At 38.7% G+C, this 16,503-nt stretch overlaps 1 protein-coding gene across 1 annotated transcript in view; it reads left to right on the top strand.

Annotated features, from left to right (window-relative positions):
- The window catches only part of DHRSX (dehydrogenase/reductase X-linked), a gene marked incomplete at its 5' end in the record, with an annotated part of 159,450 nt that overhangs the window by 44,018 nt on the left and 98,929 nt on the right, over nt 1–16,503 (top strand). The window contains one exon of the mRNA XM_042866790.1: nt 6,302–6,370. Within this exon, the coding sequence (XP_042722724.1) occupies nt 6,302–6,370 (69 nt within the window). The remainder of the gene's footprint in view (nt 1–6,301; nt 6,371–16,503) is intronic.

Raw genomic sequence — 16,503 nt, 5'->3', positions numbered from 1 at the left:
TGGCCACAAATATTTACAGGAATAACATCCAAATCAACTGCTGTCGCTCCAAAAAATAAAAAGAAAAAAGCCCAGTGATTTATTCTGAAACTTCTCTGCAGAACATCTTCAATATTCGCCGCCAGTCATAAAAACCAATAAAATGTTACTACTTAGCAGGAAGGAAAACAAAAACAGGACATGAAGTGTCCCTCTTCCTTTGTACACATGATTGGCTGAACCTGTTGTGAATACTCAAATGAGTCTGGTAGAACTGGAAAAAACTGGGATATGGGGTGGCTTTGTGCAAGGTGGGGCTGATGAACAAAGGTTCTTCTGCTTGCAAACAGATGACTGAGGTATGATATCATACAGCTTTATACAATTATGTATGGTATAGAAAAAGTGAATAAGAAGGGGTTATGCTCTTTCTTGTAAACAAAGTAGCGAACATTCAACAATTAAAACCAGACAAAAATAATGAAAGCACAAAGTTTCTAATGCAGTTAAATGTGTCATTAAGTCATACAGCTTGTTGTCTCAGAACCCTCTGTAGGTCAAGGGCTTGAACACATTGAAAATGCAGTTAGATGAAGTGGAGGATAGTTCATGGAGAGGCTAGGTTTGATTCAGGAAACCTCTTAAACTACTTGCATCTGGAAGGATGTATTAAGAAACCTTGCTCTGCACTAAATGGTGTCGCTGAAACTTTTTCCTTAAACACTTGTTGTTTGATGCTGTTGGAAACAGGGCACTTGTCTGGATGTATCTTGGGCTTGATGAACAGGGGCCTTTTCATCTTCTCATTGGTACTGCTGGGGTTGATGAAACCTGAGGTGATAATGGTAATTTGTTTTCTGTTTGCAAACTGTCATCCTCCTTACTCAGTTTTGCTTCTTTTCTAAATGGAATTCTTGCTGTGATATTTTTGCCTTTAACATCAAGAAGTCAAGTATTCAATTGTGACTGCTGTTCAGTGACTGGCAAAGGGTGTGTATATCCTTTGTATCACTTTCTTAATGCCTTTTGATACCAGGACATATCCTTATACCTAAACAACAAGTTCAAGCATTGAATAAGAAATTTATGACTTGGAAGTTTTAGGGGTGAGACCTAAGACGCTTTGATAAATTTATTTAATTTAAAAAAAAAAAAAAAAAAAAAAAAAAAAGCATTAAAACCTTCATGTTGTACTGAGTTCGTGTTTGTCACCCTCAGAGCTTTTGGGGACAGTCATTCTTTCCTAGACACACTGTATTTATTATGCAGTACCATACCAAACACGCTGATAAAACCATAACCCTTATAACATGAGCTGATACTACTTTGTTTTTCTCTGGAGGCTTTGGGTGCCGTGACAAACCCTGTCTTTTGGCCTGTGCTCTACTTGTATCAGTTCCCTTTCAGTCATAATAAGGATTAGGCTGCATTGAAGAGTCTCCTTAATTCAAATTCACAGTTGGAACTGCTTCTGTATCTTGCACAATATCATGCACAAAGGCACCTAAGGATTGCTGTACACATCTTCTTAATCACATGGTATATTTATATACAGTTAATTACCATAGTGCCAAGCTTCTCCTATAAATGTGTATACGCATTAGAGTTTATAGACGCCATAAACTTGGATTACTTGAAGAGATCAGTTAAGATCTTTACATTGTGACTATCACATCTGCAAGTCCACTTTTCCTTCCCTCCCCTTCCCCAAGTATCATAGCAGAAGTGGAGAGGCTGCTAATTCTGAAAAGCTATTTAGGGATTAAGTGGTATATAATTACGGGTAACTAAGAGAGGAGGTTGCTGTCAGTCGAGAGCCACACTGCCTCGAAGGTGGCCTCAGCCTCCACGTATCTCTGCACCACAACGTCCTGAGCATTTTGGATCTGCTTGTTGTCTGCCTCAGGAGCTCTTTATTTGTGTTTTGTTTTGGTGTTCATTTGCTGAAAGTTGTGAAATTCTCCCTTTGCTAAATCTGGCTTTTTGAATTTGTGCTTTTGTTCTTTCCAAACAACCTTATGCATTACAGGCTGCATCACTGTTTGGAGAGTATCTTAAATTTCTTGCTAATGCCTGCGGTACATTGCCTTGAAAGGTCAAGATGGCAAACTCCCATTTCTATTAAAAGAATTGGAAAAAGCCTTGCTTTTTACCAGGATCGATTCTGTACATCAGTTATGAGTGTGATTAGTAATTGTCCTTTTGGAGAGATTTTCATCCTCAGAAGAATTAGGAATGTTTTATAAAGAATGCTTATAAATGTATCAGGTCTCCTTATCTAGTGATAGTGATGGTGCTCCTCTAATGCACAGATTCATTCAGCCATGTTGGGTTTCTAAGGACTTTGTCACTGCCATCCAATTCAAACTGGGCCACGCTCTGTGACAGTTGTGTTAAAATCTCTGAAGTAACTCTCAGTTAGAATCTGCTTAAACTTGTTAAGATGTCAGAGTCTGACCTCTAGGGTAAGATCCAAAGCATCCTATTTCTGATAAGTATTTTTTGGTTTACTTCTATGGTGTCTTTAGTTCAGTGTGCTTTGCCTTGTGACACCTGTGTAGGCAAATGTTGAAGAGGGGAATCAATTTTGGACTAAAAGATGTATTTAAATTTATGTTCTTCTTTTTTTTTTTTTTCTTTTTTTTTCCCAATATGAGCCTTTATACTTTACTAAGGACTGGAATTTTTCATTCCATTGGTATGATGTCTGTTTTTATATAGGTACATCCATTGAGGCTGGAATTTATGTTATTAGTTTTATTTTCAGACTTGATGGTAGTTAGTGTTGTTACTGAATCAGTTGCACCTGCATTTTTCACTGTTCTGTGGGACAGATAAGGAAAACCTCAGGCATGGCATTGAACAGCTTACGTACATAAACAATTCTTGAGACAACTGTAACCACTTTGAGCTCCCCATAGACACTTTACATTTGCATGAAAAAAACAAAACAAAACAGGGTTATTGCAGTTTTAAGTACTGTGATAATCTAAGCTTTCAAGAATGTAATATCTTTTTCTTAAAGCTTTTGTTTTGATTTTCTCACTGCACTAAAACATGATCTATCTTCCTTTCTCATCCTACCCTCCATTCCACTTGAATCCTGAGTAGGCAGATCTCATGCTGTAGATGCTACTGAGTTTGACATGGATACATTCTGAGTTAGATAAATCTGGCATGTTGAAGGTATGAAAATTATGTTGAATCATGGGCAAAAAGTCCAGCAAGTGGATACTCCTGCGTATCACAAAGTTTTCTAAACATTTGTTACAATTATATTGCTGAGGATCTGATGACATTAAGAATTTTACCCTCATTTAACAAACTGTCGCTCTCCTTAGTTTACAGCACTGTACTCATTCCTGTTTAGTGGGCTTGGAAGCTGAGTCCCTCAGCAGGCCATCACTGTCAAAACGATATCCAAATTATGTTTGATTTTTACAGCCCTAAAACCAATTTTGCTATCTTTGTGTCTTTACAAGGTATTATTGTTATTATTAATTACTTCTAATTTAGAATAATGTAGCACTGAAGAGGAGGTTTCTATTTTTCATACCTTTTTCATTCATTTTACTTACTGGATCCCACAAGGATATACTCAAAGAGGAGCAGTACAGTTATTCAGTCTCCCTTAATTCTTCCATCCATCCTCAGCAAGGGGACACTGATCATTTTAAGCAAACGTAGAGGTGTAGATCTCTCTCCCAGTCTTATGGTATCTTTGTGATCGTGTTTTTGAATTTTTTGTGAGCATTTTGGTCATCTGCTCAGTCTCTCTTACAGATTCTTCTTTGAAAGACGTATTTCAAAAGCCTCTATCACAGTAGCTGAGGCAATTTTGATTCTAAGATACTCAGGCTTCCAGGACCTAGTTTTTAAACTCTTTGTTGAATCAGGCTGGAAACAGACATTTGAAGTGACTGTTTAACAAAGTAATTATTTTATCCCAGTGGTCTAGAATGAAAAACATGCAAATATGAATAAAATGAACTCATTTGGAGGGTGCTGAGCTTTAATGAATAACCATTTATATAACAGCAAAATAAAGCAAATTAAAATCTGTTGTGAATACAAGCTCTCTTAAAAGAACAAATTAAGTGAACATACTGAGAGTAAGGTCAAATCAAGTCACTGAAGCCTTAATAAGCGTGTTCTCTGCACAAGGAGAGCTGAATGAAAGAGAAATCACATCAGTCCTTCACAGAATTGGCACCAAAGTATGTTTGTTTTCAAAACCAACCATCTATCTCGTGTGATAACACACTGAGTTTGAGGCCTTACTCTTGTAAATCACTTTGGACGATACGATGAGGAAAACTGATCCCTTGCCCATCACACATCTGCCCTGATTTCCCCAGATGTGGCAATTTTACCGGAGGGTTTGTTTGTCGACACTGCATCCCTTCGTAGAAATTAGCATCAAGCTGAACATTTTTGTTCTGTAAAACCCTGGATATTACAAGGGAAAAAAAAAAACAGACAGAAATACTGGAAAGGTCTGCTTTATTCTATTATTATCTGTTATTATTATTATCTGTCTGAGTAATATAATTCCAGTGTTAATGTAATTTATAAAGAACAGTTATAGGCCAGAATGACCCTAGGTTTTATGTCTTCTCTTCGGTATCTGAAATGTTAAATATTATTATTTTGCTTACATATATTTAAATACTGAGTCTTCTTGCATATCATCAAGATAAAGATACATATTTCCTTCAGTTACCAGTGTTGCAAATCACTGTTTTTTACTGCTCAAATACAGATGCACAGCAAACTGTCCATTCTCAAAATAATGCATTTGTCTACCTCCTCAGCGGCCCACTTGTCCCAAAAATCTCATTCCAGTGCTCTGTGCCTTCATCTAGTGCAACCAATGGATAGCATGTGATCTGTCTCAAAGGGTCAGTCCCACTTTTGGAACATTCTTTATGAGATCGTGTTAATGCAGATTAATAGATAAAATATGTCAATATAAAGCATGTTCTCATTTTATAAATTTAGATCTAACAAGCCCATACCAACTAATATGAGCAGGAGGTTGAGCCAGATGACCTATTTCATAGAATCTTAGAATCACGGAATCATAGAATGGCTTGGGTTGAAAGAAACCTCAAGGATCATCAAGTTCCAGCCTTTCTGCCAGGTGCAGTGCTGCCAGCTTCCAAATCAGGCACCAGCTCAGGCTGCCCAGGACCCCATCCAACCTGGCCTTGAAAACCCCCAAGGATGGGGCATTTACAACCTTTCTGAGCAGCCTGTGCCAGTGCATCATCACCCTCTCAGTGAAAAATCTGCCTCTGACATCTAATCTAAATCTCCCCTCTTTTATCTTAAAACTATATTTGCCCTTGTCCTGTCACTGTCAGCCCATGTAAAAAGTTGATTTCCCCCCTGCTTATAAACTCCCTTTGAACATTGGAAGGTCACAGTGAGATCACCCCTGAGCTTTCTCTTGAGGTCCTTTCCAATCTCAATGGATTGTGTGCTGTGATTCTTTCCCTGCTACGGATCTAACAGGAGAATGAGAGGACAGGATAATTGTAAAGGGTTACAGTATAAATAAAGGCTGTGCAGTAACCAGGGAAGAGTTTTGTATAGTTAGGAAAAAAGACAACTGCATGAAGTTCAAAATAGATATCAGTGTTAGTGTCCAATTTACATAATAAATAATTAGATATTTTTATGCTTCATACTATGGAAAAATGTTTCTGGATTTATAAATGGAATGTCAAACTTTGTGTAAAAACTTTAACTTGTACTTCCAAACAGAATATTTTTCTTGCACTTGTCTTTTTCCCTCTGATATAAATTATCAAAAAACAATTGCCAAACAAGTGTACAACTGTCCCCCTCAGCTGAGTGGCAGAAAAACCCTTTATTTGGTGTTTAATCATGTTTTCTGTTAGCGCTGATGGGGTTTTTCCTTAGCATTCAGACCAGGTTTGCGGGGCCTTTCCTCCGGCTGTGAAGTTCTTCATTTGGAGAAGGACAGAGAGTGGTCTGCTCTCATTTGCAGAAAATATGTCTTGGAATCTGAATGTGATGTAACTCACCTGGCTCTCAGACTGACATCCACATTTACCTGGTCCAACCAGCAAGTGGTCATAGCTTGTGTGAATAAATGAGACGAACAAGCAGAACTCATGTGAACAGTGGGGTGTTGAAGACTTCTACTGCTCTGACAGTCACGAATCATGCATTTTCATTTAAAACTTTTTTCCTGGTTAACTTTTACACTGCGGTTAACCCATAACAATGGCTGGCATACAATTAACTGTTCCTGGTTTGCATCACTAATTTTGTATTTTCTATATTGTGACAGCTGGAAACAGCGAGAGAGAAGGCCAAGAAGCGGTGAGGAAAATAAAAGAAGAAACTTTGACTGGAAAAGGTAACACACTGTATCCTCTTCTTCAGGGAACTCTTTATTCCTGTATTTTTTTCTGGAGCACGTGTATGTGCCTGCAATGGTTCTGTGTCTGGCATAAGATCAGACTAGTAGTCATTTGTACTACAGAGAGATTGAGAGCAGGGGAAGGAGTGCTCTTTTTCATTGCTATCCTCACCTCTCACGGTGTGCATTATCCCGTAATATGGTGGTTTTAGGGAAGATGTTAGTAAAAGAGCAGGGATGCCTAACTGTGTAATTTGGCACGTTGGGTTTTTAATCCTTTACAAAAAAAGCAGTTTTCTTAAAAAGATGGACGTATCATATCAGTCCAAAATTCCTGTGTTTTTGTGGTTCTTTTGAATTTGTTGTAGCTTATTCTGATGAGAGATCGTGTTGGGGGAGACATAAGGAGGGCATGGCTTCCTATCTGAGAAAAGATATATTGCAAAGTATTTGCTGTGCAATTATAACTTGCAATTTATCATGGAGGTTAGTACATCTAGTATTTCCATCTCTTGGGTTCCTTGGGTGTAGTTCCTAGTAGTGTGTGATGATTCATTGCTGCCACTTTGATGTATCATTTCTTGGCAAAATAATAGGGCAGTGCTGGTACTCCACCCAATTTAGTATCTTCATGACTTCTTCTGAGATCTGATTCTGTTTTTGTGCCTCTAATAACTACTGTTATGATGATCAAAATAAGGTAATTATTGTGTTAAAAAAAACCTTTCATTAAGATTTATCTTTTGACTTAAATAAATGTGCACCAATGGTAGCCTCAGGAGACATGTATGCTAGTTGAAAGCATCATAAATTAAGGCATAGTCAGAAGGATCATGAAAGCAAAAAGATAATTATTACATCATTTAAATATTTTGCTGGAAGTTTCTGTACAGAGACCAAAAACATTTGGAATTAATTACATCATATGACTTGCATGAAGTTGAATAAACTTGCTTGCTCACATTTCTGTGATAACAGATTTACCTGATTGTTCTGAAGAAAATGGGCTTTAACCTTCATTTAGAAATTTTGTCCATATCTGGCTCGCAGTTTGAGGAAGCTGAAACTGCATGTAACTTGACTGAAGTTGTTCCCCACTATAATTATGACTGCAATAGGATCATGTAGTTCAGATGGAAGGGACCTAAAAGATCATGAAGTCCTGACTGCTGCAGAGCTACACAAAAATTAAAACATACTACTGAAGGCATTGTCCAAATACCTCTTTAACACTATGAAACTTTGAATGGTTTCAGGTCTTGATATATTTGACCTGAAAACAAACTGGAGGAGTATTGCCTTTGCAGAATGTGTCTCTAATTGAGTGGTATTTATATTTGCAAGTGCATTACACTGAGTAAAGGATTTATGTAAGTCTGGGAAGCAGTCCTGTGTTCTTGATAATCAGTGAATTTGCATGTTGTTGAAAGACATATGCAGGTATTTTACAGGATGGAGCTGTGGGAACATGCCACCTTTTCAAAGGCAGCTAACTGTTCAACATCATTTTAGTCACTGCATAAAAACATGATCAATTGCCTTGACCGTTTTTCTTTTTTTTTTCTTTCTTTTTGGAGCATTTTTAGTATATAGCACACAGGCCACAGCATACTTGTTATACAGCAAAAGTAAGCAGATCTTGTCCACTCCTTACTGACTCCCTGAGCAGAGCACAGACATCACCAGAGACAGCTCTGGGAAAAGGCCATGCTTGTTGAATGCATGTAATTATAGTGTTATCAGAGGTGATACTATCCTTCTACTTCTTGCCCCACTGTCTGTCTAGAGCTCTGTCTGCTCTCTAAAGGTAAGTAAGTCTACTTGACATAATTTGCACTCACTTCAAGAACAAGTGAGATTCGAAGCATGTATGTGAATGGTTCCTTATGAAGCAGCTGATGAGCAGTAACAGAGGTTATGCTTTTTTTGCAGCAGCTGAGCAAGACATGAAGAGACAATTGGTAATAGTTTTGGGTAAAGGGAGGCAGGAAGCCTGGTTTCCCATGCTGCAGGCACTGAAACTAGAGCCAGTACCACAGAGATGGAAGAGCGTTGGAGAAGGAGGAAGTTCTGGTAGTTCCTCTATGAGGTGATAATGCTAATAGGACACATAAAATCTAAGCAATATGTCATATCACCTCTAATACTGCACATTCTCTCCCATGCTACTACGCCAGAAACCTCCTTGGTTCCTTATTCCCCATTCCTGTTGACTCCAGATTCTTCAGGTGCACCTCTCAGTTTTGGTTTCTGTGCTGAGTTACCTGTTGCTAAACTTAAACGATGAGGAACGGAGGTAGGCAGATGAGCAGGGGGGGAATAAAGCGTGGATCCTGGGAGGCATGGTAGACCTAGTTTGTTTGACCGTCATAGACTGCTCCAGTATAAAGCAGTTGAAGCCATCAGATATCCAGAAGAGACCATGGGAAGTGCTGCATTGTCATGAAAATAATTATCACTTTTGGTACTATTTCCAGCTGACTGAGAGTAACAGATTGCTACAGTGTGAAAGGTAAAGCTGGGTGAAACCAGAATGATGTGGGTATTTATTTATCTTGTTTCCATTTGTTAAATTGGGAACTTCTACTGTTAATAGTAGCAGTTTTGTCTGGGAAAGTTTTTGATGGCCAGGAATCACCACAGAGATATTCTAATTACGTAGGTTTCAAACGTACGTGTAGGGTGTGCCTGTCTGTATTAGTGAGAGAGTTCAGACCAGGAGAGCACTTTTCAGGCAACACTCAGTTGTTGCCTGCTTGCTGAGCTCTTGTCTGCATAATGAAGGGTGCAACTGGCTGTGGATCCTTGTTGCACAGAACTAACCTGAGTGGGAGATGAGCTGCAGCAGTAAAAAAGCATTAGCCCACAGGAGCAAGCTCAAAGCTTCTTTGAAATAAGAGCCCTAGCAACTTGTCAGGTCTCCAGCACAAAATGTGCTCTAGCTTCACTTCTGTTGATCAAAATTACATGTTGATTACCTGTTGTTGCAGCCATTACCACAGTTACTAGCTCTGAACAAATCGCATTGACTTACAGGATCTGGAAATTTCTTTGATAACCATATCTGTGAATGATACTAGAAAAAAAAACACCTTTCAATGCACTTAAATAGTGTGTCTCAATTACCATCTCTGCAAATGAAAGCTGGGTTTAGCCTGATGATTACACACATACAAATATTGGAAACTAATATATAAACATGAATGAAGGCTTTATTCATTCCAGCATAGGTTCAGCAATTAGCAAAAGTTTATGCACAAATATTACTTAGCATAGTAGCAAGGAAATGCTCTCACAACTGCTGTGTAGGAGCCGGAGTTGCAGCTAGACTCAAAGGAGAAAAAATTAAAAGTCAGTTAGAAAATGGGGTGTAAAAGTCATATTAAACAAAGACCTCTTCAAAAGGAGAGGCCTGTGTTTAATCTCACCCAACATTTCTGTGGCTATTCAAATAAAACCACAATTATAAAACTAAGCACTAAATTTACAGCATTCATGAGGCTTCCATTTGAAGCTAGTGAGAAAGGAAGAGGAGACTTTCTCACTGAGAGTCAGACGAATGCAGAGGTTAGCATGGAGGCAACCAAATTGTGTCATTCACAGTCTGACCCACATCAAGGTAGTGTGGGCCAGGCAGTAGGTGGAACGATATCATCTTGGAAACACTGCAATTCAAATGCATTCAACGAGCCTGGCCTTTTCCCAAAGCTTTCTCTAGGGATGTCTGCACTATGTATGGCTCAGCCAGGGAATAAGGAGAGGACAAAGTCATTTGCTCCCTTTTGGTATACAGCCTTCTAGTGAGCAAGAAGACCTTCCTTATTATCGGAGATTTGTGAACAAAGAGTTTGCCCAAAAGAGGAGGGGGTTCATCTAGTCAATAGGTGCCAAGCGTAATTGCAGAATTCCTCATGGGTGGTTGCTCCACTGGGGCTTCCTTGTCTGTGAAGTACCAATTTTAATTTTTTTTATAGCTGTTTGTTGTTGGCTTTCCCTGCAGGACAGAAGTTAGGTGCCTAGAGCTCCCAGATTTCCAAACTTTTAGATTTGTTTTTGTCCAGACTTTTAGATTTTGATTTTGTGGTTGCATGGGCCAGGACAGTGTAAAGATGTCATTATGGAAGAGTGCATCCAGCTGGTGAAAATGAGTAGAAGATATCTGTGGTTGAGATATGTTGTCTACCTCAAGATGTGCATAAGCTTGTGTGATTTATGCTTGCTCATGTCCAATTTGTTTTCAGTGGTGTAGGAGTTATTAAAGTGTGACACACCGTGTTCATGGCAATATCTAATGTGGCTGCTCTGTCCCTTCTACCACATCCCTCCTCTGGTGTATTGTTTTTCTACCACTGCTGATGCTGAAAGACCTGTAAGGATGTCTTAAAGTGATTTTTAGCAACAGCAGTAACAGCTTTCATCTACATGTTTTCATTTTTCCTGCTGATGTATTATCATCAGTACTTAGCATTGTCAGGTCAAGGTCTGCCCTTGTTACAGTTGTGTGACTGAATTCTGGGCTCATGGATGTATCTTGAAAGACAGGGTGACAATATGAGAGAGGAGTAACGAAGTCTCTATCTGACAGCATGTCACTTTGCAGAGACCTGTGTGGAACTACAGAGCACTTCTGTCTTGTCACTCGAAGATTCTTGCCTAAGGATCAAGATTAGTTTTCTTCCTATGGGCTAGTCTAAGGTTATTTCAAGTATATTCAAGCTATATGAAAATGCCTAAATCTTGAATAGTATTTTATGTGTTAAGCTTAATCCAAGTCTGTAAGGACTGGGTCCTCCATGTGCACGAGGGACAGAAGACCCTTTTCTAGAGTCGGATAAAGTAACACAGCGAATAAGAGTTTCTCTGTACTCATACCATTTACATCCTTTACCCAGTGAAGGAGGTGCCTCTTTGCTCTGTATTAATCCATAAAAAGGTATCTCCAAAGCCCTTTGATAAAACCATCTAGGTGAATTGTTCACAAATCAATTGTCAATCTTTTCTGTTTGCTTTATGTAATATTTCAGTGCAAAAACATTGTTGCTTGTTCCTGTCTTTTTTGTTCTCCTGTTGACATAACATAACATGTTAGAAGAGTTTTCATCTCAGTGTTTGTTGATATTTAAAACAATAGAGAATCCCCTACTTTTGGTGATTCTTGAGACACCTTAGAATATGAGTTGTCATGTTAACAGGGTGGTAATTCAGACATTAACAGCAATACAAATATGGTTTAAAAAAAAAGCTGAAGATCTCATTAGCGCGATGAAGATAAAGTCTTTCAAACATAAAATGTATTCATAATACAGACACAAGCTCTGCCTCTTACCTTCCTAAATTCCCATTTCCATTGCAAGTATAAAACGCATTTCATTAACAGGCTCAGCCACTAGGAAACATGATTTTTTCTTATTTAAATTATTTCTAATTGAAATTTAGAGACAAAGAAGTGCACCGGTGTCGCTGAAGGCAGAATAGCAAAATGCTTTCAGCTGTTTTGAAATGATTTTCTGACTATAAATCACCTATGCTTTGTGTGACTAATGGGACCAGAGTTCTGAGGTTAGAATTTTGCTGATTGTGCTTTCTTACTGAAAGGAAAGGTAGAGAACAGGGATTTTAAAATGAAATTGCCTCTGCAAAGCCTGAAAATACTTCCATTTCACCCTTTGTCATGATTTTGATCTTTTTTTGTGTAACTAGAGTCATGGTGCCAAGCAGCGGCCTGATAGAGGTGCTCCTGGGTCTGACACCTGCCATAACGTGCCATTATTTTTTCACTCACGAGCAGTAGTTACAGGCAGGTTCTGTGAGCTATTTCCAGACCTTGTCTCTGGCCTCGAGAAAGCTGCCAAAGAATGCTGAAAGATAAAGCCAAGAAAAAAGCAATTTGTTTTCTCTCTGGAATGCTTTCATATCTCTTCTCCAAGATCTACTTTATATAATCCTATCTTCCATGGGCTATATGTAGGACTTCAGAAGTTAATTTTCTTATAGGACGTAGAATATTTTCTGTGCAAATACCATCAACTTCTGCATAAGGGATCCAGCTGTCAGAACTGTGGAAAGCTCGTGGCTTGAAGTAAACACTGGGAAATCAGAGCTATATTTGAAGCGCTTACTGACTGCATACATGACCTTCCAAAGGTGAATTGAATGTAAATCGGCAGACCTGAGCGTGCAGACAATGCCAGTGTTTCATTGCTGGCTCCAAATTCTTCCAGTCATGGTGCAGTGTCCCCTGCTATTCCTGGGGGAATAGCTTGCCCCTTTTTTATTTTTCTTTTCCCAGGGCATAGACTAATATATTTTACCTAAGTTTCAAATAAAATGTGAATAAAATGTGTTTAAGAATACATGTGTGACATCTCTGCCACATCTTCACATTCAGAATGGAAATTAGCATGCCCGTGTACCTCAGAATGCATCTCAGCCTAATTAAAGGCTTGAATGAAATGTGTAGTGCCAGAGCACTTTTATAGTCTTTTCTGCTGCTTTGTGCTATAAAGTCTTGCTTGTAAGAGAAAAAGAAATCTTCCTCAGGAGATGGATAAACACTTGAATTAATCAAGGCATCTAACATGAGAATCATTAGATGTCTGATAATCATGTCTGGATTTGGATTTTAAATTGAGGTGGTATTTCTCCGCCATGTGATATGAAATGTTACCAACATCTGATTAATTTCCCCAAGATAATAACTGGCTGTGTATTAAGTCCTCTTTTGAACATTATCTCTGCTACAGTTTTCTCTTACCAACATTACCGTTGATTTCAGGCTGGTTCGGAGTAGCTCTTCACAACCAGTATAACTTGAGGAAACAAAGCAAATAAAATTATCTTTCCAACATTTAGTTCAACCTAGCAGAAAGATAACCCTTGTCATTGTTTTGCCTTCCAAGCATGGAGAATCTGTGGGCCTATGCTAGGAGAGATCTCCATGGCTCTGGGCAGGATTTTCTGTTGTTTCATATTTCATCTCGTACTCCACGCTCAATTATGCTCACATACTTTTGCTTTTTTGAACAGTTTTCAGCTACTACACTTCCTGGAACATGGATCTCAGGATGGTTTCTTTTTATGACAGGGAAAAAAAAATAAACACATATGTATTGCAGGGTAGGAAAGTGAAAAGAAAAGGATAAAACCAATTCCTCTTGTTCACAACTGTCACAGTAGCTGATGGCTTCTGAACTAAAGGTGTGTGAAATGTTCCGTTTCCGACCCAAAATCGTGCAATATTGCTCCTAGATTGTATTTTACAATTCAAGGTCTGCCATTCTTGCAAAGAATTTGTGACTTTAATTGAAACCAATTTTAATGACAGTGTTTCCTAGAGATGGTATCTGTTTTGATGGGAGTATTTATTGTGGAAAGAGAAAACATTTTGGCCCTTGTTTCTGCAAAATAAGGGAAGGAGAGAGGAGAGAAAAGTGCCCCTGCCAAGAAGGAGGGATTAACTTGAAGCATAATAGTTTGTGATCAGGTCAATCCAGATCAAATGGTTTTCATTCCAACACATTTTGAGTTTCGATATTCAGACTGCTGTACCATTAAAAGGCAGTCATTGTCTTCTGGAATTGATATGTTGCTGCTTATCAATGTTTAGCGTTGATTACCAAATGCATACTATACTAATTATTATTATTGTTTTTTGTAAACAGAATTTTGCAAAGCTTTTGTTAAAAACAAGCTTTTGTTTTAAAGCAGCCACAAATAGGAAATTTCCTGTGGATAAGACTGGCATATTTTATCAGTCTGGCATATTTTCCATCTTTGAGATAGATGATACAAAATTAATTGTTTGTTGCCAAAATAAAAGAAGTCTTCAAGTAGGATTTCCTTCTGAATGCAGAAGGCAATGCAAGCCCCAAATGCCAGGATGAGGTTATGCCTTGAAACGGCAGGCCAGAAAGAGATGTCAGAGAATCTCATTTGATGTTGAAATGGTGCATCTTATAAAGCTACTGCAAGTAGTTCTCTTTGACAGTCTTGCTTAGGTTAATGGGATCTCAAATGGTTGGCTAAAGACTGGGGTCTTGAAAGATATATGATGTGAATTTTTAGTCCGTAATCATCATCCGGTTGTTACCGTGACAACTACTAGTGCTGTATAACTATACTGTGTTTGCTTCTCCAGATGCCCCTTCAGCCAGCCCAGCAGACAGAGTATAGATTTTTCCCGTTTTTGCTTGAATTGTAACGCTGAACACATGCTGTTCAGAAAGCAGCATCTTTTCCTATGTGTCCTCTTAGCAGGATAAAGCACTACATTTGTCTTTGCTTGTATAGGAGAACAATGTGGCAGATTCACGTATCATCTGCTAAATAGGGACTTTTTGTATAAATTTGATTGGTGTGTTCATATTAACCAACATGAGTATATCTACAAATTAAAACTGAATAAATCCTGAGGTGCAGGTAACTAAAATGACATTGCTGAGTGGATAATTCTGTCCTTTTCCCCTTTGATGAGCAGAACGTGTGGCTTGCACTGAAGGAAGGGCACGGGACAAAGCACTCACATCAGCTGTGTGCTGCGGAGCACAGCTGCTGGGATTTTTCTTCATCTCAGTGCAGGGAAAAGTGCTGAGGGGTGGTGGAGAATTTAAGTTCAGGTTTGTATTTGTCAGTGGGAATTTGAGCCCTAAAGGGAGTGCTGTTGTGCTCTTACTGAAGCTTATTATTTATACAGGATGAGTGCCATTTACACGGGCTTCAGTGGGTGTCTGTGGCAGAGTGCTTTTCCTTTTAGATGCAGAAGATCTCATCAAGCTCTGGCATTACTGGCATTAAGATTAACTTCACAAGGGTAGGCCAGAAACACCATGAAAATCTAGCATCAGTATGCTGCGATCTCTTAAGCATAAATTTACCTTATTTTCTGAAGATAACATTTTGCAGTATTTGTGCACATCGAAAACCCATGCTTTTATGCCACCAAAGGCTCTGCATGTAGGCTGTTTTCAGAGGCTGGAAGTAAAGGGGCCGACCAGTGCTTTGCTCAGCAGAACAATACAGCCAGCCTGATGTGCAGGGACGGGTAAGGCAGCAGAACTAGACCAGGACAGCAATTAATTAATTTCCTACAGCCCACAGCAAGAAGCAGCATGTGCCATGGGGAGCCAGGGCTCAGGGTGACATGATGACTTGCAGGGGACAGTTGTGTAAGTAATAGGTCAGAGACAAAAGAGAATACAGCAGTTGGGGGTCTGTCCCTATGTGCAGCTTGGTCTGCTGTCTGCTATCTTTCACAGCCCAGTAGCCATTATCTTGTGTAACCCTTTTGAGGGTGTGCTCATCCTGTGGATGGGCTTCATGGCCCCACTGCCCCAGCTGGCATCACATCAACCCAGCTAGTACATCCTCTGCCATCTAGGGCACAGCATATTCCCTCACAGCTGAGAAGGAGAAGCACTGTTACCTGAACACCTTGGGCAAGCAGTACAAATCACCAAGGGATATGCATTATCTAAAAAGGAATAATCACAAGTAATTTTTTTCCACTTTGATTCTGCATTGACCAAGTTGTTAAATTTTACTGTAAAATAAAAGATTAGAATGGGATTTTTAAAAACACAACATCTTCTAGTAGTCAAAGAAGACAAAGTTAGTGTTTGTATTCATTTTAGCGCCAAGTAAGATTATTTGTAACTGATGATATAGCAAGAATTAAGTCTCAGTGGGTTTGTATACATTTACAAGCAATTAACAATAAATTGTTATCTGACTTTAAAAATAGACTTTTTATTTGACCCTCTGTGGTTTTAAAGCGTCTTTGTTTTGCAGACTATTTTCAGGTTATCATTAGTCTGTATAGTTTACTATTTGAGTAAAATAAAAATCAGCATCCTGCTATGAAAAGGAAGATATAATGTACTCTCAAAGAACAGATGGATGTGACAGGTATAATCGGAGAAAATAGGGGAAAAAAGGAACACAAAGGACAGAATGACAGGAGGAAACAAAATGCAATGCAAATTCCAGATTCTGTATTCCATTTTCTTTCTGAATAGCCGTATTTTTTAAATGTACAGTTATATTTAAACTGGAATAGGTGTTTAACACATTGAATCCAAATTAATAAGATCAACAAAACTGAGAGATGCTAAAGAGAGAGAGAAAAGGAAGGC

Source organism: Lagopus leucura, unplaced genomic scaffold (assembly GCF_019238085.1).
Source record: "Lagopus leucura isolate 7727_CA_CO unplaced genomic scaffold, USGS_WTPT01 Super-Scaffold_100001, whole genome shotgun sequence".
NCBI lineage: Eukaryota > Metazoa > Chordata > Aves > Galliformes > Phasianidae > Lagopus > Lagopus leucura.
This window is presented reverse-complemented; position numbering and strand designations above follow the sequence as displayed.